The 26,299-nt window shown below is 37.2% G+C and overlaps 1 protein-coding gene across 9 annotated transcripts in view; it reads left to right on the forward strand.

Annotated features, from left to right (window-relative positions):
* Nucleotides 1–23,831, forward strand: part of LOC115227964 (inward rectifier potassium channel 2-like) — a 65,735-nt gene extending 41,904 nt beyond the window's left edge. The window contains exons 1-3 of one of the 9 annotated variants that reach the window (XM_029798655.2): nt 12,339–13,269; nt 17,218–17,255; nt 21,939–23,831. In XM_029798655.2, the coding sequence (XP_029654515.1) occupies nt 13,232–13,269; nt 17,218–17,255; nt 21,939–23,122 (1,260 nt within the window). In that variant the 5' untranslated portion in view covers nt 12,339–13,231 and the 3' untranslated portion in view covers nt 23,123–23,831. Of the gene's footprint in view, nt 1–12,338; nt 13,270–16,395; nt 16,401–17,217; nt 17,256–21,935 lie in introns of those variants that run through there. The other 8 variants (XM_029798652.2, XM_029798672.2, XM_029798675.2 and 5 more) reach the window with 8 other exon arrangements.
* The last annotated feature ends 2,468 nt before the right edge of the window (nt 23,832–26,299 follow it).

A 26,299-nucleotide genomic window follows, 5' to 3' on the forward strand; every position in this document is an offset into this window, starting at 1 on the left:
ACAGTAACGCCCACCCTTAGTGGTTAGCCATATTGAGATGGCTATTATACTTTACGTTATATATATATATATATATATATATATATATATATACGCACGCACGCACACATTTAAAAACTTCTTTGAAATGTTCTGAAGAAGGTTTACGTAATTCTTTTATTCATTTATTTGTTTCAGTTGATTTGACTGTGGCCATAGTGGAGCACCGCCTTTAGTCGAGCAAATCGACCCCAGGACTTATTCTTTGTAAGCCTAGCACTTATTCTATCGGTCTCTCTCAAACAGAGACACAGAAACATATACATAAATACATATATATATATGTTTTTCTCTCCCTGTGTATCTTTCTGTTGAAGAGCGTAGGCTCGAAACGTTAAAGACTTGTTTTATTTATATTTCCTGAGCGCCATACTAATACAATTGTTCGTTTGTTTTCCACCTGCCTTCGTCTTTTGTTTATTTTCATAAAGCTTCCCGTTATATATATATATAATATATATATATACACACACACACACACGACGGGCTTCTTTCAGTTTACATCTACCAAGTCCACTCTCAAGGCTTTGGTCGGCCCAAGGCTTAGTAGAAGACATTTGTCAAAGGTGCCACGCGGTTTGACTCAACTCGGAACCATTTGGTTCATAAGCAAGCTACTTACCACACAGTCATTCCTGCGCCTGGATGCATTTCCTATTACATATTATACGAACCTGAAACGTATTAGATGATTTCAAAATCTTACTATTTGATTTTTGACTTCTTTATTACAGTTTGTACGAGTCGATGCCAGTACTCAACATATGCGTTGCTCAAACAGTGATTTTGTAGTAGTTTAATACGCGCGTGCGCGTTAAAGTAAAAAAAAAAAGAGCACTCAGCGCATACCTATTGGTTTGAGTCTCTCTGACGAAAATTCCATGTATATTTTCATATATATATATATATATATCACCTTGATCACCCAGTCCGTCGGGCGTCCATTTGACACCGCTGGTCACAGCACGCTGTCCACTCCTCTCTGGATCGCGCCTTCCTCATCCACGTTGTCCCAATCGCCACGTGAATTAGGAGGGCGATTGGGACCACGTGGATACACACACACACACAAAATGTGTCTGTGTTTGTCCATCACCACCGCTTGACAACTGGTGTTGGTTTGCTTATATCCCCATACTTTAACGGTTAGAGACCGATGGAATAAGTACGGGGCTTTTTTTTTTTAAATTAAGTACTGGAGTCGATTCATTCAACTAAAACCCTTCAACGCGATGCCCCAACATGGCCGCAATTCAGTGACCGAGACACGTAAAAGCTAAAAGATATATAAACTTACAGGGAAATATGGTATTATAACAATTTTTATTTTACAGATGTTCTTAATCACTGGGGATAAATTTCGGTAATGTGTTTCTTAAAAAAAACCTGTTCAAGTTAGGCATTTTTTCATCCATGTGGAGATCGTTTCATTTCGTTACTTGATCCACTTTCATATTTGATCCGTCTTTTGATCCACACCCAGATGATTCCTCGTTATCAGTGCAAAATACCAGTGATAGTCAATGAAATGACGAGAATAGCTCATCGTCCTTTTTTCTTTTCTTTTTCAATTTTCGCTTGCACCTTTAATTTTTTTTCAATTCGTTTTCTTTTTTTTTAATTCTTTGGTTTGCATATTTAAAGCAGAAAAACGGATATTGCCATTCTACAAAATAAATAAATCAATAATAATTTCAAAATAACATAAGTCGAAAATAAATCAATGAGAAGATTGCTGTAACTCGGTCGGCCCCGGTAATATATGTTTTCTATAATAGCCTGTAGTGTAATTATCTCTTGTGGAAAAAATTATTTAAATCGAACCCTAAATTCGATGGAACAAGTTAGTGTTTAGATTTTTTCTTTCGGAATTAGCTACACTAAGAATGAAATAATTGAAGAAATTACAGAAAATATAGGTTTTAGGCGTGTGTGGTTCAGAAGCTCGCTTTGTAACCATGTGGTTTCAGGTTCAGTTTCACTGTTCGGCTCTGGCCGATCAATGCCCTGGAGTGATTTCGTAGACGAAAACTTGTGTGTATGTATGTATATATATATATATATATATATATTATTATAATATATAATATATTATAAACCCTATACATACACACGTCCAGACCCGCTCGCTTATCTCTCAACACACACACACATATACCTATACATACCAATACGTACTAATACATCAATACATATAATACATACTAATACATACACCACCCCATACTACGCATGTCCAGACCAATCTTACGCACTAATACTCTCTCTCACACACACACACACACCCTTTATACATACTAATACATACACCAACCCTATACATACACACATCCGACCCCTCCCACGCACTTTTAGCTGTCCCTCAACCTTTTTATCAACCCTATTATCTCCCCTTTTTCGCTCTCGCGTCTCATGTTTGATCTTTGACCTCTGGCCGAACAGATCGCCATGTTGATCGTTAGCTACTGCACGCATTTTTTTCTCTCCTTCTTTCTGTGTTTTTCTCTGTGTATCTTTCTTGGAGCGTAGGCTCGAAACGTTAAGAGACTTGTTTTATTATATTTCCTGAGCGCCATACGAATACATTGTTCGTTTGTTTTCCACCTGTCGTCGTTTGTCTATTTTCATAAAGCTTCCCGTTATATATATATATATATATATATATATATATATATATATATATATATATATATATGGGAACCCTTCGGTCACGAATGACCGTAGGATTGCACCTAGAAAGTTCCCCTCTGAGGCACAAATCCGGAAAGGTTGTTTGTGGAAGACCAGCAGTTGCCCATGCATAAGTTTCCCCTCTCTAGACCACCATTGTTGTCCAAGGGAAAAGCAAAAGCCGATACAGTTTCACATTAGTAACCTCGCAACTCATTTCCACAGTTGAGTGAAATGAACACAGTCCTATTTGAGAATCGAACTTACAGCCTCACGATTGTAAGCCCAGCGCTCTAACCACTGATTCATGCGCCTTCACTAGTTTATATATATATATATATATATATATATATATATATATACTAGCTGGACCTGGCGTTGCTCGTGTTTTCTGTGTTGAAGTTAAGCTCACCTCTGACCGTTGAAATTTTACACGAATTATAGTTCATATCTATTATTTGATGCCCGCTCTGGAATTAAATTAAAACCTTTACCGTCTCCCCTACCACAAAATTTACCTAAATCTCAAATTTCGTTAAAATCGGATGAAAAATATAAAGTTACTGCCCAAAATAAAATCTCTACGGGTATTTGCACGCAAATAGCCAATTGATTTTATAAAACCACTACTCAGGCGCAATTATCGATTTTTTGTCAACGCCATATACTGACATCAATTCATTGTTATGAACCTCGCTCACTCATCGATTTTCATCAAAATCGGACAGAAAATGCGGAAGCCGCAGGAAAAATAGCATCATTATGGGAATTTCCATTCAAACACCCGATTGAGCTCACAAAAATCTATGCCAACTGAGCATTATCGAGTTTTTGAAAAATTCCCGCCTTATTTGAACTTCAGGGCATGTGATCTACCTATGTGCCAAAAATCATTAAAATCGGTTGGACGGTGTGGGAGGAGTTAGAGTAAACCCCAAAACACACACAATTACACACACACACACACACACACACACACATACATATATATATATATATAATATATATATATATATATATATATATATATATATATATATATAGGCGTGGCCGTGTGGTAAGAAGTTTGCTTCCTAACCACATAGTTCCATGTTCAGTCCCACTGCATGGCACCTTGGGCAAGTGTCTTCCATTATAGCCTCGGGCCGACCAATGCCTTGTGAGGGAATTTGGTAAACGGAAACTCAAAGAAGCTCGTCATGTATGTGTGTATGTGTTAATAATAATATGATAAATGCGAAAACTAATTTATGCGTCAGTGTGTCACACTTCGACCCCCTCTCTTACTGTAAGAGTAGGCAGAAAGACGATGAGGGCGGTGACGAAGAGAAAGAGAAAGAAAGAAATTTAGGGAGAGTTGACGATGTTTTTATTAAAAGTAGCTGTGTTAATGATGGCAGTGCGAGTGATAATAACAGAGAGAGAGATAGAGAGTGGGTTGTGGGTGGGTGGGTATGTGAGAGAAAGGACTGAACACTGAACCAGCATGCTGAATTAACATACTGTACACTGATGGTAATGGGGGTGATAGTAGTAGTATAGTATGAGCTGTAGTTGTGATAGAGACGGTGGTGGTCAAGGCTGTCAGGGATGACGGTGAGAGTAAGTGATGGGAAAGACAGTAGTGATGGTGGTGGAAGGGAAGGCGGCGAAGTCAAAGGTATTGATGGTGGTGGTGTCAGAAGTCTGAATGGTGTGTGTATGTTAAATGTTGTGGCAATTGTGGTGGTACTGTTGTTTATCATGCAGCTTTGCAATAAGTTCCAAGTCGACAAATTATATCATTGTTTTGATGAAAATTGTTCTTTGCTTGAAAAATATTGTTCATGATTAATAAAATTTAATGTGTACTCAATGCATGAAGTATCACTGTTGGGCCCAATGCCTAATGAAGAGCCCTCAACAGGAGCTAGCTTAAAAGCTGCCCGTATGTGTCTGTTTGTCCCCACCACCGCTTGACAATCAGTGCGGGTGTTTACTTAGCGGTTCGACAAAAGACCGATAGAATAAGTATCAGGCTTATAATTATGTGATACCACTGTCGCAATTTACATCTATTGTTTTTCGGACAAGTTGCAGTAATGAGAGAAAAACTTCAGTAGCCCGAATATCATTTCTAATTCTGGAACAAGAACAGAACTTTTGAAGGAAAGGTACAAGTCGATTACATCGACCCTAGTACTCAACTAGTACTTATTTTATCGACCCCGAATGGATGAAAAGGAACTCGACTTCGGCGGAATTTGAACTGAGAACGTTAAGACGGACGAAACGCCGCTAAGCAAATTTTGCCTGGCGTGCTAACGTTCCTATCAGCTCGCCGCCTTCATTAGTAAGTATATTGGCAATAAATTTGTACGGAGGAAATACTAAACGATAAAGGCAACCGGATGGTCCTAACCATCAAGTCAGTATGATGAAAGTGTTATGTTTTAAAGTAAGAATTTTAGAAACGGATTAAATATCAGTGTGTATGTAATAAGCGACAAGACGAAGGATCTTACATTGACGGCGTAATGTATAGAAAGTAATACTGTGTGACCTGTAACGGATCTGTTGGTTTGACTCGGCTCACAGCCAAACTGAACAGATCCCCTGTAACAAAACTACGTCTAATCCCAACACGTTTTTTTTTTCGTCACATTTTTTTTATTTACTTGTTTCAGTCATTTGACAGCGGCAATGCTGGAGCACCGCCTTTAGTCGAGCAAATCGACCCCGGGACTTATTCTTTGTAAGCCCAGTACTTATTCTATCGGTCTCTTTTGCCGAACCGTAAACATACCAGCATCGGTTGTCAAGCAATGCTAGGGGGACAAACACAGACACACATACATATATATATATATATATACATATATACGACGGGCTTCTTTGAGTTTCCGTCTACCAAATCCACTCACAAGGCATTGGTCGGCCCGGGGCTATAGCAGAAGACACTTGCCCAAGATGCCACGCAGTGGGACTGAACCCGGAACCAGGTGGTTGGTTAGCAAGCTACTTACCACACAGCCACTCCTGCGCCTATACATTGTTGAAATTTATTTCCAATGATATAAAAAAAATGTAAAATAAATCTTGTAATGTCATATAATCTGTGTAGCTTTTGATTAGGAACTATATGCTTCTACTAAATTATGCAAGCTCTCTCTCTCTCTCTCTCTCTCTCTCTTCTTTACATACACACACACACACACACACACACACACACACACACACACAACATCAAAAGAAGTTTCAATTATCTTCCTCGCATCGCGCTCTTGCGCGAAAATATTCGTAACCTTTTTCATTTTCGACTTCTAATTTTATATTTTTTTAATTTAATTTTATTTATTTTTGTCTTTTAAGAATTGTGATCTCTTTTTTTTTTTTTATAAGTTTTTTCTTTTTTTAACCACTCCAAACCTGCAAAGCAAAAACAACTTTCGAAACAAACGGGTCAGAAATTAAAAAGTTAAGAGAGGGGGCAAAAAGCTTTTAGAAGTTGAAATTTGAGGCTAAAAAAAAAAAAACATGTCTTCCCCAGGCAGAATTGTAATATTCCATGTATAAAGCCGAAGATATTGTTGAAAGAAAAAAAAATGAATAAAATTTTGAAAACAACCGGTTAAGTATTACGCTTATTCCAAAACACGATACATCATCATCATCATCTTTTTCTCTCTATTTCTATCTCAATAACGCCAAAGAAAGATGAGTTTTATCAACATCTGCGTTTTAAAATATCAACTAAACGTCAATATGGTTTATACTTGCATTAACGATGACTTAGTTATAAATAAAAGCCAAATGTCCATAAAATCATAATCTCTCTTCAAAAAACAAAGCGTTGTGAAGAGAAAATCAGGGTATGAGACGTTTTGCCAACACCTGTTTGGCGTCGCTCATTCGACGCTGAATTATTCGATACGTTGTAATCTCTTTTTGCTTCCCCCCACTTTCTCTCTCTCTCTATGAACATCTATGTATGTTTGCACCTATGTGTAAAGTCTTTCTCTCTCCCTCCCACTGTGTGTGTATGTGTTTACCTCCAGCGCAACAACTACAACCAATCAGGAGAAAATTTGGGATAGTATTCTTGTAAGCTGGGTTACATTGTGCCTATAAAATAAAAAAAAAAAAGGTGGGGGGCCTAAAGAACAACTTTAACTCAAAACAAATAACAGCAAATTAACTGTCAGTTATTGTAGTTATTAACCCATTTGAGAAATTATGCTTTAAATTTCAATGCTATTAGTATTAAAAAAAAATTAAATTAGCCTGAACTGTTTGAACTCAAAATCGTTAGCAGTGATCTAAGCAGGTCAACTGATGATAGTAAATTCATTTTTCCTTCAATGCTATCAATTTACTACGAAATTGTTTCGATGCAGCAAGTACCGGATCTTTTCGGTTTGAATGGCAGTTTTTTCTAGCGGTGTCATATGAAATTGTCACCCATAATTATGACCCTAGTATCGATCTATTGCATTTCAATCTCTTTTAGGGTTAGGGGTGGGGGGAAGGGTATCTTTTTTTCTTCAGAAATGTAAATAAACCCAATCTGTTTCTTAAACGAAGGACATATTCATACGGCACAGAATGTTTTCACCTCAATAGACGTCATTGATTGGTTGAAATTGCAGAAATTGAAGAAAAAAACAACAAATATCTTACAAACTATAGAATTTTCTCAAGAAAGCCAAGAGAAAAAGATGTTTTATAAACACATTCTACTAAGTATACGAAGTTTAAAAGTGTTTAGTTTTATGGGAATTATTTTTAAAAACTGCCGTTCAAACCGAAAAGATCCCAAGTACCAAGTATTATCAGTAAGTATCAAGTATTAAGGTTGATGTTACATTTATTCCCCAAATTTGCGGACCTTATTCCTAAACATTAGAATCAAGGGAAGTAACTCCCAATATAGGTAACGACGAGTTATGTTCCGTAGTTTTTTGACATTTTTGGCTTGTGCAATTGTAGAAGTCGAAATATTTTCTCTTTCACTCAAGCAGTCGAGAATTAAAATTGAGCTGCGAATTTGGTATACACTTTTTGTATTAGTAACAGTCTGAAAATTTTTTTTTAAAAATGAAACTCCAAAAATGATGGAGAGGAACTCCAGTTTCGAATAAATGGTTAAAGTCTTCTATACATCTTGAGTACTTTTTCTGCAGCTTGTAAAAAGCAAACACACATGTGCAGACATGCATTTCGTTTGTGTGTGTGTGTGTGTGTGTGTGAGAGAGAGAGAGAGAGAGAGAGAGAGGAGAGAGAGAGAGAGAACCATTCCAAAAACATGGTATGCACGACAGAAAAATAGGCTGGGTACTCAGTCGCTGTGTGTGCCGCCAGATGACAAAAACTCGCGACAAGTGATTAATAGCGAAATCCGTTCAGCATTAAGCAAGCATAGAAACGCGGACGTAAAACTCACGTACACGTAAAATATCCTATCATCCGTTCGTAGATATCATGCGTTCAACTCTGTTGTTTATAATCAGAACTATTGGAGATTGGTAGCAGAGTAGTTGCAGGCTAAAAGTTGATGTGTACTCATTATGCACGTTTAAGAAAGAGATGGAATTGTAATAGGCATGCTGTTCTCATGCATTATTAGTTAAACAAATTGCCTAAATGGCACTCCACTAGCGGCGAGCTGGTGGAAACGTTAGCACGCCGGGCGAAATGCTTAGTGGTATTTCGTCTGCGGTTACGTTCTGAGTTCAAATTCCGCCGAGGTCGACTTTGCCTTTCATCCTTTCGGGGTCGATGAATTAAGTACCAGTTTCGCACTGGGGTCGATGTAATCGACTTAATCCGTTTGTCTGTCCTTGTTTGGCCCCTTGTGGGTAGTAAAGAAATAGGCACTCCACTAGCGTAGCTAGGGGGGGGGGTACCGCACAGGGCCGCACTTTTGGGTGTGCTGTAGGCAATGTGTTTTTTGTTGGGTCCGGAGGCGGCAACTGAAGGGCTGTCCCGAGCAGCACACACTCCAGCTACACTAGTGTGACATCCCTCCACATTTATTTTAAATTATGATTTAAAAGCTACAACTGTTACCAAGAGATGGGTGTTAGATGATTAAGATTGACCTCGATACTTGGCTGTTTGTTAGTTAAGTAACTCTAAAAGTAAACTTCACCTCAATCTGATTTGAGCCTAGAATGCAAAGTAACAATTTTCAGTTTAAATGTTTAGCATTAGTTAGTTGTTGTATATTTGCGTATCGTGACAGCTATGTTGAAAGAGGTTTGGAGAGCCGACGAATTCACGTTGAAAACAATTTATAATGAAGCTACCGTTTTAAAAGAGCAAGTTGGACTTCCATGATGAGAGCATACACTTTATTTGTTGTATTATTTACAAAATCCTCTTTTATCTTCTTCAGTTAAGTCACCTTTTTTTAAATTGATATTTGGACTTTCAGATTACTGTACTCTAGAACTTTATTTTCCTATTCTAATAATCTCTATATAAAAGGTTACAATAATTTACTTTTACATCCAAGTCTTAAGTCTAGAAACTGTAGAGTCATAGTCACGTAAAAAAATGTCAAAAGGAAGACAGTTCAAAGTAATCGTAACTCAATTACTGAAATTGTATTAAGGCGGTAAGCTGGTAGAAACGTTAGCACGCCGGGCGAAATGCTTAGCAGAATTTCGTCTGCCGTTACGTTCTGAGTTCAAATTCCGCCGAGGTCGACTTTGCCTTTCATCCTTTCCAGGTCGATAAATTAAGTACCAGTTGCGTACTGGAGTCGATGTAATCGACTTAATCCCTTTGTCTGTCCTTGCTCATCCCCTCTGTGTTTAGCCCCTTGTGAGTAGTAAAGAAATAGGTATTATGTCTGCCGTTACATTCTGAGTTCAAATTCCGCCGAGGTCGACTTTGCCTTTCATCCTTTCAGGGTCGATGAATTAAGTACCAGTAGCGTACTGGAATCGATCTAATCGACTGGCCCCTCCCCCAAAAATTTCGGGCCTTTTGCCTAGAGTAGAAAAGAATTACTGAAATTGTATAAGCCCCGGAGGTTTGGGAATAAGAAGTCATTGTTCAAGTATCAAGGAGACGCGGAAAATGCGAACAGTGATCGATGAAGTGAGCTGCATTTGATCAAGACGATAGGATCAGGCTGCATGGCTAAAGTATCAGCGTCCAGCATGTTTCATTAATCCTCAGCAATGCGGTCTTTCGTTGTTACAATCTACCAAACAAAAAAATGTGGATACTGTACTTAGTGGTGACACAATATTGCTGACTAGTGTTTAGCTTACAACGCTAAGCCCAAATCCTTTCACTCCAGTTTGTGTATCTTGAAAGTCATGAAGGTGAAAAATATATTGAGGTTTTCCAACGAACCAAATTGTAACAAGGCCATTAATTCGTTAAATAGTTGAAAGAAGTTAAGATAAACAGAAGCCGTTATATTAATGACAGCAAAGACAAAGCGAGAAGATATTTGATAAATATTTGCCCCTTGTGAGGGTTTCTGAAAACTAAATCTATTTTTCTCTAATTTAAAAATGAATGGACACTTAGAGAAATATTGGTTTCAAATTTTGGCACAGGGCCATCAAGCTTGGAAGGAAACGTAAGTCGATTACAGCGATCCCCAGTGCTCAACTGGTACTTAATTTTTCGACCCCGAAAGGGTGAAAGGCAAAGTCGACCTCAGCAGAGTTTGAACTCAGAACGTAAAGACGGACGAAATGCCGCTAAGCTTTTTGCCTGGGCTGCTAACGATTCTACTAGCTAGCTGCTTTCACTTAAAGAAATGTTGATATTGTAGAAAAAAAGCGTTCTCTTGGGTTCATCAGTGAAGCAGTCAATGTTCAACAGTTAGATAGAAATTGACAGTACAATCTCTACAACATACAATGACGAAACAGACTCAGAATAAAGCAATGCACTTTACATTCATCCAGTAAAATCCAATTTAGTGCGACGAATTTAATAATTGCTTGCTTCACCTTCTTCAATTTCCGGATTCTTTGTTACGAGATAGCCACCTACGAAATAAGAGCAAACTACTTCCGGGACATACCACCTTTAGTGATTAACACATTAAGAAGAAATCTTGTCACCTTTAACCTTTCAGCTCGTCAAACGAGGTGGTATCATAATGTCGTGGCCCAAATTCTGATAAAATTATTTCAGCTCATTAAAGTATTTAACGATGTTTCTTGTTTAATGTTACTCCATATGGTGATTCTCATCACCTCAGCGACAGCCTCTTCCTCTCATTTGTGTTCTTTTCTCCCTTTTCTTCAGTTTTGCTCCTTCAATTATCTCAGTCTCCCCCTCTCTGTCTTTTTCTCTCTCTTCCTTTCTCGATCTCTTCGTTTCTTTTTCTTTTCCTTCTACTTAGTTTTTTTTTCTTCATTTATTGCTTCGTCCTCTCTCTTTCTCTTTTACTCATTCCCCCTATTTCCTCAAACGTCACCTTCCATCTTCACCCACCTCTCTCCCACTTCTTTCTCACCCTCTCTCTCTTTTATCCAAACTTAAGATATCTCTCTTTTTTTTTATTACTTTACTGTTGTAACCTTTATTCTTTTCTTCTCGCCTTATACTTGCCGTACTTTCTTGTAATTTCCTTCACTATTTTTTCACATTTCTATCTTACCTGTTTTATTTATCTTACTTTTTTTGTTCTACTCATTCATTTACGCTTCTCTCCCTCTCTCTTTCTCCTCTCTCTCTCTCTCTCTCGTTCTTTCTCTCTTCATTCATACTTTCTTTTCATATTCCTTTTGACTCCATCTCTTTCAATATTTTTCTCGTTCTCTTTACTCATCTTTATCACCAGTCTTAGAATTATCATTTCTCCACTCTCTCGACCATTAAGTTTTTATCATCTTTTTCACCTTTCCTTTCTTATTCCTACATCTATTTTCTTCTCCCTTACATTTTTTTTTTGTCACCAACTTTTACTTCACGTTCGTTTTTCTTTCTTTTTACTATCCATTTTTTCCCCATTCCAATTTCTTTTTTTCAGCCTCTTTACCCAATCTCTCTTTATTATGTCTCTTCTCTGTTTTCTCCCTATATTTCTTCCCATCTCTTCGATATTCATTTTTTTTTTACTCTTTATTTCCTTTGCGCCATTTTCCTCTCATGTCTCTCCACCATCTCTATTTCCCTTCAGTTTCTCCGCACGTCACCCACCACCACCACTCTAAACCTACGCTAACCTCAGCAAGGGACCGCCAACGTAGCAATCCACACAGCAAGAAATAGCAGCCAAATATCCCTCAGATTACTTTCTTTCTTTCTTTTTTTTTTTAGAAAAAACACTACATATTGCACAATGTAGTTTGACATGTGTACAAAAAAGACGGTGTCAGCTGGAGCACTCTGATTTGGGCCAAACAACCAACAATTCTAATCTATTCTTTATATACGGCTCTCTCTCTCTCACACACACACCACATTGTCACTACATCTCTCTCCTGTCGTCTGTTCCTCTTCATTTTATGTTCCTTTTACACACACTCTCCATCTTCCTATTCGTCTTTTCCTTTCACACTGTTTCTCCCATTCTTTCTTCTTTTCTCCTACCTTCAATTAAATTTGATCAAACTTCCGTCGCATCTATCTTCGCTCATCTCCCTGTCTCCTGTTTTTCTTCTCTCTCTCTCTCTCTCTCTGTTGTCATTTTTATCATCACCCTTCTCTCCAAATTCACACGTTCTTTCTTCACCCTTCCTTGCACCTTTACATGTCATTGACTGTCCCTTACCCTCTTCTTCACTTTCCCACCATCTGCAACTTTTCTGAACCTTCTACCTATCCACACAATATGTCCTCGTTCGTTTTCCTTCAACTTCCCTCTAACACTACCGCCACTGCTGTCACTTTCATCTCTCTAATAATACTTCACCACTACTAGAGGTGGTGAGGTAGTAAAATACCTCGTCACTATCAGCATCGCCATCAAAGCTTACCCCCACCGATACGACCACCATTTGTAACCACTGTTTGTATTAATTCACTAACCCCGCCCCCGATAATCTCACTGTCTCCATCACTTATAACTACCACTACCTCCTTTGCCATCACCAATGCCGCCTCCATACCAATATCACCCTTCAGCACCACCATGATTTGTTTCACCTCAACACCACTTACAACCTCCATAGTCTTAAGTATTTGACTAACTTTGACATTTCTCTCTTATGTCTATGTATTCCCTCACGTTCTATAATTTAGCTTGTTTCTCGTGTCACAAAGTAGAAGAAAAAAAAGGAACATTAAATAACAAAAAATAAAAACTGTAGACATTGAAATATCAAAACTGAACGTCTGCAAGTCCAGTGTCGTCTGCTGGTTATGTAAAAGTTTTATAACTTGAACTAAAACGATAACTTTATTTTAAAAAATTTCAAAGGAAATTTCATTGAAAAAAATTTTACAAGCAAAAAGCTAATAACAATCTCAAAAATTGAAACTACATATAATACAATAACTTTTGTAATTATTATAAAGACGATAAAACGTCCCTGTTAGAAATAATGGAGAATTATCCAGACAAATGGCGAAATGTCCCCTGCAAATCACAGATGATAACTGGTAAGTTGCATGTTAATTAAAACAGAAATTTTTCAGTGAATTAAAGTTAAGACAAGGCGGTTTTTTATTCTTTTGAAATATTTTATTGCTGCATTCGAGGGTAACAGGCAAATTTTAAAAATTTTAGTCGGTCATAACGGCTAACGATGTTGTGATGAGTGCAAAGAAAGAATTTTGTTTTTTTAGGAGGGATTTTAATGTTATTTTTACAACTTCTACTCCTCAATCATTTGGTTTTGATTTTGCACTTCTTGTTTAGCCCCTGATCGACTCAAATCAAACCGAGAGATAATCAGACGTGTCCCAACTCTGACGATTCCAACTTTTTTCTGCCAAAGTGTATCTAGAGATTACTTTTCATTTTTTTTTTTAATGTATCCATTTTTAAAGAGGCTTGGTTAAGATCGGATAAAGATTTGACTTCTATTTCTAGCAAGCTCAGTCAGCATATAGAAAATCTCTTGTTGGATTGTTGCTGTTTAGCCCCAGGTCAACCATGCTCGAACAAACTTATAATCGAAAACATTCCAGCTGTGATCACCCCATCTTTTACCCTTTGTGAAGGGATTCCAGAACTACACTGTCTTTTTTTTTCTTTTTTTTTTTTTTTGTAATTTTGTAATTTAATGTAAGATTTGGGTGTTAATTCTAGCAAGTCGAATGACCCCGTCGGGACTCCTTCTATGGCAGGTTGTTGATGGTGATGGCTGTGATAGTGTTGAGTGCTCTCGTAAACATACCTTCACAAGTGTGCTCCACATCCCAGCAACTTTGTTTCTTCATAACTTTCAGAAGAATGGATATTTTTTTTAATGAAATCTTCTATAAATACGCTTCAGAATTCGTTGTGAAAAATATTTTCCGAGTTTCGGAAAATTCCCATGAGTTGGCATTGTTTCCTCATAACTTTCAAAAAAAAAAAAGGGTTATCTTTTTTTTACATTTTCTACAAATATCTTTCAGATAATGTAGATTATAATGCACACTTGTGTAGGTATGCCACCATATTTTCAGTTTAAATAATGTTCAAAACCTTTAAAGTTTATATAAAATTTAATTTTTCATTATTAGCGGACTTTCAGAATAGCTGACCCATATAAATCGGAATTTCTCCGGTCTTTTTTTTTATCGTAATTATTTTGAGGCGGGTGAGGGGATTTTTCCAATTTTTTTATATTTAACATTTCAAAAGAATGGAAATTAAATGGATTTTTTTTTTTTTTTACCATGGATTAAAGTCATGTTTCTTTAAATACTTTAATGCATGTTTCTCAAGCGTCTCGTCCGTCCCTTCATCATGCTTTCGGAACAGAATTTTTATTCATTTTTTTTTTGTACTTGTTCATTTTTTTAATTGTTATTTTCGTCATTTTATTCCACATTCTTAAATACTCGTAATTTTCATTTTAAAAAGTCTTAATACTTCTCCTTTTCATCGCTATTTTCACGATTAAAGTGAATTTTGTTTCTCCACCCACTCCTTTGTTTTGCATGTTTTTTATTGTTTTTTGCAAGTTATTTCTTTTTCTTTCACAATTTTACCATCCCGTAAAACTTTTTTCATTTTTACCTCATTCATTACCTCACTTATTAATTTTTTACTCCAAAATAACAGTTTTTTTTCTTCCCTTCTACGACATGAAAATTAAATGAATTTAGAGAGAAACAAGAATTTATGAACATTTGGCATATTTCACCATAGTTTGCATAAAAGGCGAACTCGAACGACTTTTTTTTTTCCATTAAAATATTGCACGCATCTGCGATTTGCCACCAGCGCACAGAAATTAATGTGCACGAAAGGTTAATTGCCTAGTATCTGCATCAAGTATGTGCATACTCTTATTGTAGGAAAGAAAAAAAATTGCACTGCATGAAATTTTTGTGTACGAGACTATAAAAAAATTAGTTGAAATAAATTAGTTGAAATAATGAATCACAGTAAAAGGCATTCACTACACTTTATGGAATGGTTGGCGTTGGGAAGGGCATCCAGCCATAGAAACTAAGCCTGGAGCCTGGTGCAGCTCTCTGGTTTACCAATTCCAGTCAAACTGTCTAACCCATGCCAGCATGGAAAACGGACATTAAGGGATGATGATGATGACAGAAAACAGTGTTGGTGGATTATTTGGTGACCTCATTAGTGCTGGTGTCACAAAAAATACCCAGTACACTCTGTAATGGTGTACTATACATATACTCTCAACTTTCTTTGCTGTCTTTATTTGATTTGATTTATTGCCACTTTCTGTCCTCTCTTACCATTTTCCGGTGAGTTGTAAAGCACCTGAGCACTGTACACAACAAACTCACTATTATTAATTTTTCCACACCCTGGGGTGAAGATGGCATTTCAGTGGGTTGTGTCTGATTTTTCTTAAAATGATAAAGTATCGTTTGAAAGAGATTTGACTGCCATTTCTAGCATAGCAAGTTGCTAGGAAGTATCTATTGGATAAGACAGATGTAGAGATACTGTATCTGAAAAAAAAAATTAAACTAGACGATTACAGCTAGAACACTTTTGATTAAAAGTCTGTTTAACACTTTAGCATTTAATCTGGCCATATCGAACCCAAATATTCTACCTGTATTATGTTCAAACTGACCAAATCCAACCACTCAAACCTACCCTACAATGTCATTCTAAAAATATACAAACAGAAGTGGCTGTGTAGTAAGTAGCTTGCTTATCAACCACATGGTTCCAGGTTCAGTCCCACTGCGTAGCCCCTTGGACAAGTGTCTTCTACTATAGCCTTGGGCCGACCAAAACCTTGTGAGTGGATTTGGTAGACGGAAACTGAAAGAAGCCCATCGTGTATATATATATATATATGTGTGTGTGTGTATGTTTGTGCGTCTGTGTTTGTCCCCCCAATATCACTTGACAACTGATGCTGGTGTGTTTACGTCCAATTAACTTAGCAGTTCGGCAAAAGAAATCAATAGAATAGGTACTAGGCCTACAAAGAATAAGTCCTAGGGTAGATTTGCTTGACTAAAGGCAGTGCTCCAGCATGACCACAGTCAAATGACTGAAACAAATAAAAGAATAAAACAAAAGAATAAACCACACTGTTGAAATCTTGAAGCTACAAGATAATGCATGATTAATTTGAAGCAAGGTGAATAAATAAACAAGACATTTGACAAAGAAGCCTGAATGTTAAAGGTTTGATCAGAGATGATTTGAAGGCTAAACAGCAGCTTTGAATATGTGGTCTTATCTCAGTGTTAAAAGTTAAGTGGTGATGGTGGTAGCAGCAATGGTAGTTGTCATACTATCGTTGCTTGTTGCACTCACTGTTATTATTGATGCTGGTAGTATATTGGTGATAAAATGTTAAGTAATGAAGCCCTGATGCTGGTACATTCCAGCTCTTTGTGTTCTAATTTCAAGCCTTCCTAAAGTAAACTTTACCTTTCATCCCACCGAGGTCAATTAGATAAAGTGCCAATCTAATACCTATTTCTTTACTACCCACAAGGGGCTAAACAGAGAGGGAACAAACAAGGATAGACACACGGATTAAGTTGATTACATCGACCCCAGTGCATAACTGGTACTTATTTAATCGACCCCAAAAGATGAAAGGCAAAGTCGACCTCGGTGGAATTTGAACTCAGAACATAACGGCAGATGAAATACCGCCAAGCATTTCGCCCAGTGTGCTCACAATTCTGCCAGTTCGCCGCCTTAGTACCAATCTAATGCTGGGACTAGAATCAATGTAATCAACTAATCCCCTCTTGGTGAAATTGCAAGCCTTTTGCCTAAATAGGACACATTTATTATTGTTGTTGTTGTTCTTGTTAGTGATGATGTTGATAATGTTGATGATGATGATGATATTTGTGTTAAAACAGAAAGGAAAGAAAAATGAGAAAGAACTTTTCTATTTTTTAATTTTTTATTTTATATATTTTTTTCTTATTTTTAAGGATTGGATTTCATCAAAAGACTTGTGAAAATATGGAAGGTTTTTATTTTTCCTCTCTCTCTCTCTCTCTCTCTCTCTCTCTCTCTCTCTCTCTCTCTCTCTCTCTCTCTCGCATTAATTTTTTATCCCATAGTTGATCTCATATCCTCACTGAAATATATCCACAATCACCCAGAGTGGATCATTACATTAATGATTCTCTCTCCCCACCTATAGTTTTACCTGGCTACATAAAGTACCTTTCTATTTAGTTTTCATGCAGAGTCTGTCCCTAGATATGCTTCCTCCCTGCTCCTTATTCCAAGTTATCACATTACTCAGTATTTATTGACAAATATATAATATATATAGCAATAAGAAAATGGAAGAGATCAATAGGTGGTTCATCAACTTTTAGTCATAGTATTATGTTAACTTATTTATTTATTTACCGAACTGATAATTACAATAATATAATATATAACATATTCTTTACATATAAGAATATGTAATATATAAAGATACCAGTAATTATTATAAAAAACATAGATATAAATTGGGGGGAAAACTTACAGCTGTTTCAGCCAATAGATAAAAATACCTCATTCTACCTTTATTACTCAAGTGGATTGAAGTAATAGGTAGATGAACATGATATATATATATATATATATATATATATATATATATATATATATATATATATATATATATCAACGAAGGCAGCAATATGCAATATAAACCCAAAAAGGAAAAATTCAATTGTCACTTATTGTAACTGAGGGTATCTATTTTGCTAGAAATAAGAGTTAAAAACCCTTAGAGCTGCAAGAAAGCACCTCTTCATATACTGACAAGGGAGATAACCACCCCACAGCAAGCAAGATCACTATACTAGTCTAGTTTTGTTTGAAAATTACAAACTCATCAGTAGTAATTACTTCATCACTGGATGGTTTAGCTAAATCCTGACTGTCAGTATATATATTTTCCATATGAATTTATGACTGATTCAGCAAAATGCTAATGTAAAAATTATAAAATGATGAGGCAGCTATAGATGCTTTCTTGCAGCTCTAAGGGTTTTTAACTCTCATTTCTAGCAATATAGGTGCTACCCAGCACCCTTAATCACACTTAGTAACAATTGAATTAATTATATATATATAAATATAGTCACACACACGCACACACACAAGTGAGTGAACAAACAAAATACATAGGCACTCAACACATTTAGTAGGAGTTATATATATTATTTGTGGAGGCGCGTGGCTTAGTGGTTAGGGTGACAGCATCACGATCATAAGATTGTGGTTTCAATTCCTGGACTGGGCAACGCATTGTGTTCTTGAGCAAAACACTTCATTTCACGTTGCTCCAGTATACTACTGGAAGGTCTAATAAGACCAAAATTATGCCTGTAGCTGTCACCATATGTCAAGCTTAAACTCACTTCCCACTATATTAAGTAATTTTGATCAATTATAAATTTGGGATTATCTCCCCTGTCTTTCTTGACCAGAGTTACTAAGTAAGCTAATGATGCTTTCTTTTCATTTATATAACTTAAAATGATTAAAACATTATTGCTGACTACATTATATATGTTAGCATTAAATACAAACTGAACAGATTAAAAGAACAAATCAACTATGGAATAGTTTACCATTTTTTGCTTTTTTTTTAAGCTGTTCTTTATATTTATTTTCTCTTTTACCATCCAACCTTTATAAAGCCTTCCTTATTGAAAGACTTCCCATCATTTGTTGACCCTTGTCATTCTGTATCATTTCTTTCTCTCTGCCTCACTTCTTTAACCAAGTCTTAAAAAGCTGACTGGGGTAGCACATTACCTTCACTCAAATTCACTATTTACACCTCTGTCCCTTTTACTGACACTCCCACATTCTCTCCCTATTTCTGTGTTTTTCGCATATTTTATTAATCTGCTCTTATTCTATTGATTTTATTTAACATTCTGTTCACACTGTTTATCCTCTTCAACTTACATTTGTTATCTTGTTCACTTTGTTATCCCATTCACTTTATATTTGTATTCTGTTCACCTTATGTTTCTTATCTTGTTCACCCTATGTTTGCCATCCTGTTCACCTTATGTTATCCAACTGACCTTATATCACAATATCTTGATACCATTGAAACATTTCTTGTCACTTTGCAATATTGTAGATATCAGTACTTGGCAAGGTTTTTTCTTGACAAGTGTAGCTGTGGTAAGAAGTTTTCTTTCCAACCACATGGTTCTTGGTTCAGTCCTACTACATGACACCATAGCCCTGGGCCAACTAAAGCTTTGTGAGTGGATTTGGTAGGCAGAAACTGAAAGAGGCTTGTCATATATATGTATGTGTGTGTGTGTATGTAATGGAATTTGTATCCTTGTGGTACCAGTGCCGGTGGCACATAAGAAAACCATCCGAACGTGACCGTAGCCAGTACCGCAACGACTGGCCTCCGTGCTGAGGGCACGTAACAAACACCATCCGAGCGTGGCCGTCCGCCAGCCTCGTCTGTAACCTGTGTCGGTGACACATAAGAAAACACCATCCGAGCGTGGCCGTCAGCCAGCCTCGTCTGGCACCTGTGTCGGTGGCACATAAAAAACACCATCCGAGCGTGGCCGTCTGCCAGCCTCGTCTGGCACCTGCGTCGGTGGCACATAAAATCACCCACTACACTCTCGGAGTGGTTGGCATTAGGAAGGGCATCCAGCTGTAGAAACACTGCCATATCTGACTGGCCTGGTGCAGCCTTCGGGCTTGCCAGACCCCAGTTGAACCGTCCAACCCATGCTAGCATGGAAAGTGGACGTTAAACGATGATGATGATGATATATATATATATATAACTAAAGTTTAGGTTAGTTAGAAAAGTTTGATATATTTCAACTGCTAAAAGCCAAATTCACTGTAGTTACCATGGAGAAAAATTCTCTTGTATAGTAAAAAAGTAACTATTATATCTATGTGCATGTGTTCATATCTCCCCCACCACTGCTTGACTACCAGACTTGGTTTGTTTATGTCCTCATCTTTTAGCAGTTCAGCAAAAAGTGACCTATAGAATTAGTACCAGGTTTAGGGAATTAAAAAAATAAGTACGGGAGTTGATTTTTTTTTTTTTTTTTTTTTTTACTATTCAGGGCAAGTAAAAGTAAGTGAAGGTGCATGGCTCAGTGGTTAGAGTGTCGAGCTTATAATCATGAGGTTGTGAGTTTGAATCCCTGATCAGGCTGTGTGATTTGTTCTTGAGCAAGACACTTTATTTTACGTTGCTCCAGTTCACTCAACTGTGGAAATGAGTAGCGACGTCACTGGTGCCAAGTTGTATCGGCCTTTGCCTTTCCCTTGGATAACACTGGTGGCATGGAGAGGGGAGGCCGGTATGCTTGGGCGACTGCTTGTCTTCCGTAAACAACCTTGCCCAGACTTGTGCCTGGGAGGGTAACTTTCTAGGTGTAATCCTATGTTCAGTCATGACCGAAGGGGGTCTCAGCTCAACTGCTAGCAGTAATCAGAATGGTTGAATGTTCAGATGAACCATTTCATTGTACTTAATTATGCTTATGATTTCTACCTGTATGCAATGGGCTCCCTTCGTTAAATTACTCTCAAAATAGTATTAGAAAACAAAACTGATTACCTGTACCCGTATTCAATCTTTACTTTATAAATTTCATAGGGAAAACATGAATACCAAATGGGGATAATTGGTTGCTATTTCGAGCAGGTCACTTGACATGCTTGAAATAACAGCCAAATCTCTCTGAAATCACAACCTGCATCTTAAAAAAAAAAATAGGACACCTTTATTCATGTCATCCTAGATATACTATGAATGGAGAAAAAGCAACTGATCACAGCCAGAGCAAGTGCCTTTGATCATAGGTCTGCTCAATCTGGACTGTCCTGAGACTTCTTAATGCTTTTTTTTTTATTGCTTATTGGTGAGAGCTGGATGCAGTTTAGCAAACAAGAAGGATTGAAGATTATTTTTGGGGTTCATTTTCGTTCCCTTTTCCAGTTTTGCATTATCAGAGTGAATTCTAAACAGGACTGGATACTTTGAAGAAATTTCTTGCTTCTGTCCAAACTTTGACAATCTTTTATGCCAGTTCTTATCTAGGAGCTGCCAATCATCAGTTACTCACCAGTTCTTATCACTCTTCCCCAATTGTTGAAAGGCTTATAAAGTTTGTGCTGGACCACAAAACAAAGACACTTGTGCATATCTATTGAATGTGTATTTGATGTTGTTCTCTTAGAAGACACACTGCTTTACAGATCGTCCAACTAAATCCAGTCGTTAATAAAATTAAGATGATTAGAACAGTTGCCGCCTTCCTTCACTGTCACTTCCACTGCTTTCAAGATAAAGTTATCTGCTTGATCTACCATTGAATACTCAACTTTGCCACTATGGATATCCTACTAGAAGATAATGCTTTTAACAACAAGCATGGGGAACACAACCTCTTTACCTCAAGATAGGCAACCTGTAGATGAGACTTCTACTGCATATTATCAGAAGAATAGTGTGTTTAGGGGAGTTTGTAATAATTTGTTGAAAAGAATTGTTCTTTTTTTCTCTACTGAATTGTAATGCAGAGAATTATTTTGATTTTTTTTTTTTTTTATAAGAATTCTCCAAGAATATTTCACTAATCTATTTCTTTTTCTTTTCTCTTTTTTTCTCTCTTTCATTATGCTACGCAAGAAGACGTATCAAGTGAGTGGAGCAGAAGTGGCTCGCTCGAGATGCGCAATTTCCTTCGACCAGGTAAACAATTCCGATTAGTCAGTCGAGGTGGTCATGTAAACATCAAGCAAACCGGAATCAGCAAACGCAACCAGAAATTTCTGTCAGATTTCTTCACGACACTCATTGATGTCAAGTGGCGATGGAACCTTTTAATATTTGTGGTGTCATTTATTTCATCCTGGTTACTTTTTGCTAGTTATTTCTATGTTTTGGCTCATTTACATGGAGACTTTGAAGACGACAATCCAGAAAATTGGGTGCCATGCATAGAAAGTGTCCACTCTTTTACAACTGCTTACTTATTTTCAATTGAAACTATGACAACAATTGGATATGGCTCACGTTATGTATCAGAGGAATGTCCAGGCGCAGTTCTTGGAGTACTTTTTGAATCTATTCTTGGAGCAGCTATGCAAGCAGCATTCTGTGGTTTGGTCATAGCAAAAGTGAAACGTGGTAAAAAGCGTTCTTGCACGATATTGTTCAGTAAGGTAGCTTGTATCATGGAAGAAGATTTGCAATACAAGTTTGTATTTCGTGTGGGTGATATGCGAAAATCTCATCTGATCACTGCCAGTGCTCGAGGTTTATTTATTAAAAAAAGTTTCTCAAAATCTGGCAATAATATTCCAGTGGAATATTTCAATGTGAATTTCAAAGCTGAAGATGGACACAACAATTTATTTTTGGTCTGGCCAACCAACGTTTACCATGAAATAGATGAAAAATCACCGTTTTATAATATTTCACGGGATAGTTTACGTCACGAGAACTTTGAAATAATTGTGATGTTACAGGCTGTAGTCTCAACAACTGGTCGAACTGTACAAGCAAAAACTTCTTACTTGCCTTGGGATATCATTTGGGGACATCGTCTAGAACCATTAACAACATCCATTGATATTAATGGTTCACATATCGTAGATTTTACTCACTTTGACACCACATATCCAGTTCCTACCCCTTGGTGTAGTGCTCAGACTTTCAATTACATCATAAAATCAGGTCGATATACACCAGAACTGCTGCTAAACAGAGACGATATGGGTGAACTGATCAAAGAAACTGAAAGCACCTCAGCCAAAAAGACATATACATTATTTGGCTCTATACCCGATCTAACACATCGAAATTGGATGTAGAGCATGAAAGAAGATTGTAGACTTAACATTCATGATTAATCTTCATAATCACTTGCAGACTTAAACTTCATGATTGCAAGGAGTAAAAGTTTAGCTCAAGTTCCAGTGTTTCAAGTGACCAAATTGACAATTTGAAGAAGAAAGTGTACCTCTACCAGTTTTGACAAAAAGTCAATGAGTTTATTTTACATACTGTAGAGATCAACAATTTATGCTCTGTTCCTTAAAATAAAAGTAGCAATCGTATGTTCATATGTTCAAAGAACAATCAACAAAAAAAATGGACTGGTAGGTAAAAAAAAAACAACAAAAAAAAAACAGTGCCAGGACAAAAATATTCCATGAAGGTGATCAAATAAGAGAGAGAAGAGGGAGGTTATTGACTCTCTAACAAGGAACAAATAGAAATGAGAACTCCACTCAACTAGTATACTATTCAATACTAGTTATCAGAAATGAAGATTGTTTATGATATGAGAGCTGTATTGATTAACAGTGTATGTTAGTGACACCTATATATTTGTATTAATTCAGAGTCACTGAGAGACAAGCTGCACTTTCCTTTTATATAAAACAAAACTATATTTTCTCATTGTTTGAAATTGTTGTGACATCTGTTGTTTATATGTTAGCACATGGCACACACACACACCACACCACACCATACATAGAATGGTTGCCAAACGTCTAAAACCATTGAGCAGATTTTTTTCAATTTTTTTTTATTTCCTTTAGTTCTGAAATGAAACTGATAACCAATACATAGGTAGGTAAAGGTGAAGTTAACTTCTCAAGTTATACCAACTCATAAGGGCCCATTTCTTGGTTTCCTTGGCATATATATTCTCCACCTGGACATGATGATGGTCTGTTGCAGCTGAGTGGACTGGAACAACATGAAATGAAGTGTTTGACTCAAGAACACAACACCTCATCCAGTCCAGGAATCAAAACCACAATCTTACAATCATAAGTCCAACACCCTAACCACTAAGCCACTCACCTCCACAAATACATATAGTAGCATGAAGAAATAAATGCTTGAAATATTTGTTCAATAATACCTTCATTTGAATTATTTTAAATAAAGTGAATGATCATTCTCTCCCTCCCCCTAGTAAATATGAGTAACCAGCTTCCGTGTCAGTGGCACATAAAAAGCACCATCCGAATCGTGGCCGAAGCCAGTGCCACCTCGACTGGCTTCCATGCCGGTGGCACGTAAAATGCACCAATCCGACCATGGCCGATGCCAGCCTCGCCTGGCACCAGTGCAGGTGGCATGTAAAAAGCACCCACTACACTCACGGAGTGGTTGGCGTTAGGAAGGGCATCCAGCTGTAGAAACATTGCCAGATAAGACCGGAGCCTGGTGCAGCCTTCTCGCTTCCCAGATCCCCAGTCGAACTGTCCAACCCATGCTAGCATGGAGAACGGACGTTAAACGATGATGATGATGAGGATGATGCAGTTTTCCTATAAGAACCTAGTCTGCACATTCCCTGCTCTCTCACACTTTAAACCCTTTTTCTCTTGCATAAAGCTGATTCCTAATTCCTGCATCAGGGTTCATTGTCTTGCAAGCTGCATGGCAACCTCAATAGTGCAAGTGGTACATAAAAAGGCACCTAGTACTTGCTGTAAAGTGATTGATATTAAGAGGGAAATCCAGCTGTAGAAACCATGCCAAAATGAACATTGGATCACAATGCAATCCTTGGACCCAACAGATCTTGTCAAACCATCCAATCCATGCCATCATCGAACATGGGCATTAAATGATGTCATGATACATTAGGCTTACAACTGAATTTACAAAATTGCAAAGTTTGATCAAATCTGTGATTTCAGGTGAGTCCATGGTGTTTTATAGTATTTTGTTAGTTGGAACATTTTAGATAGGAAAGCGGCCTTGTTTATTACAAAGTAGCAATGCATTGTTTAGCTATATGTGGTGGAGTGTTTACTTCAAGGACATTGTTATAGAACTGGACTGAATGAAGGTTGTTGTCACCCACAGAAGGAGTTTGCATTCTATCATCACTGTCCATGAAACAGTGGACCTATCTAAACATTCCGAGAGAGGACGGTGTTTTACAGACTGTCAGAAATCAACTGTTGAAAGAATCAGCATCAAGCAGAGTCTGGATATGCCCAACAGACTTGGACTATCAATGGAAGTGTTTGCAGATAACTCAAGCAGTTTGGATTAAATGAGCACATTCCTTCCAAAAAGTTGTTCATTTCTATGAAAAACTAAAAAGTATACTTTGAACATACAAGGGATCACTTAGATTGAACCTTTACCTTCTCTAAATCCAACCAGTTTTAATCTAATAGCATAATTTACTTGAAGGCATCATACTATCCAGCAACTGAATCTCAGTTCAAGATCTTAAGAGAATAAACGCATTATAAATAAGATATTTTATAGGCGCAGGAGTGGCTGTGTGGTAAGTATCTTGCTTACCAACCACATGGTTCCGGGTTCAGTCCCACTGCGTGGCACCTTGGGCAAGTGTCTTCTACTATAGCCTTGGGCCAACCAAAGCCTGGTGAGTGGATTTGGTAGACAGAAACTGAAAGAAGCCAGTCATATATATGTATATGTGTGTGTGTGTCTGTGTTTGTTCCCGCAACATCGCTTGACAACCGATGCTGGTGTGTTTACATCCCCATAACTTAGCAGTTCGGCAAAAGAGACCAATAGAATAAGTACTAGGCTTACAAAGAACAAGTCCTGGGGTCGATTTGCTAGACTAAAAGACGTTGCTCCAGCATGGCCGCAGTCAAATGACTGAAATAAGTAAGAGTTTCAAAGAGTAAAAGAGTTTATGTAATAAATAGGTTTTTTTTTTGTAGATTGCTTAATGGAGATTAATACAGGTTAAGCGCAGCCATTCAATTCTTAAGCCATACAGTTATACATATTTCAAAAATCTGCTCACTTGTTCTAAGCATGGCTTCCAGAATACATAAATACAGTAATCCCTTGACTATCGCAGGTGTTACGTTCCAAACTCCCCGCAATAGGGGAAAATCTGCAAAGTAGAAACTACTGTACTGTATATGTTTTTTCATTTTTATAATTTGTATATATTTATTTTATTATAAATGCAAAACAATACCACACACTCGCCTCCCGGGTTTCATTTTCCATACAGTATGTGCAATTCT

This window comes from Octopus sinensis, linkage group LG2, assembly GCF_006345805.1.
Source record: "Octopus sinensis linkage group LG2, ASM634580v1, whole genome shotgun sequence".
Taxonomy (NCBI): Eukaryota; Metazoa; Mollusca; class Cephalopoda; order Octopoda; family Octopodidae; genus Octopus; species Octopus sinensis.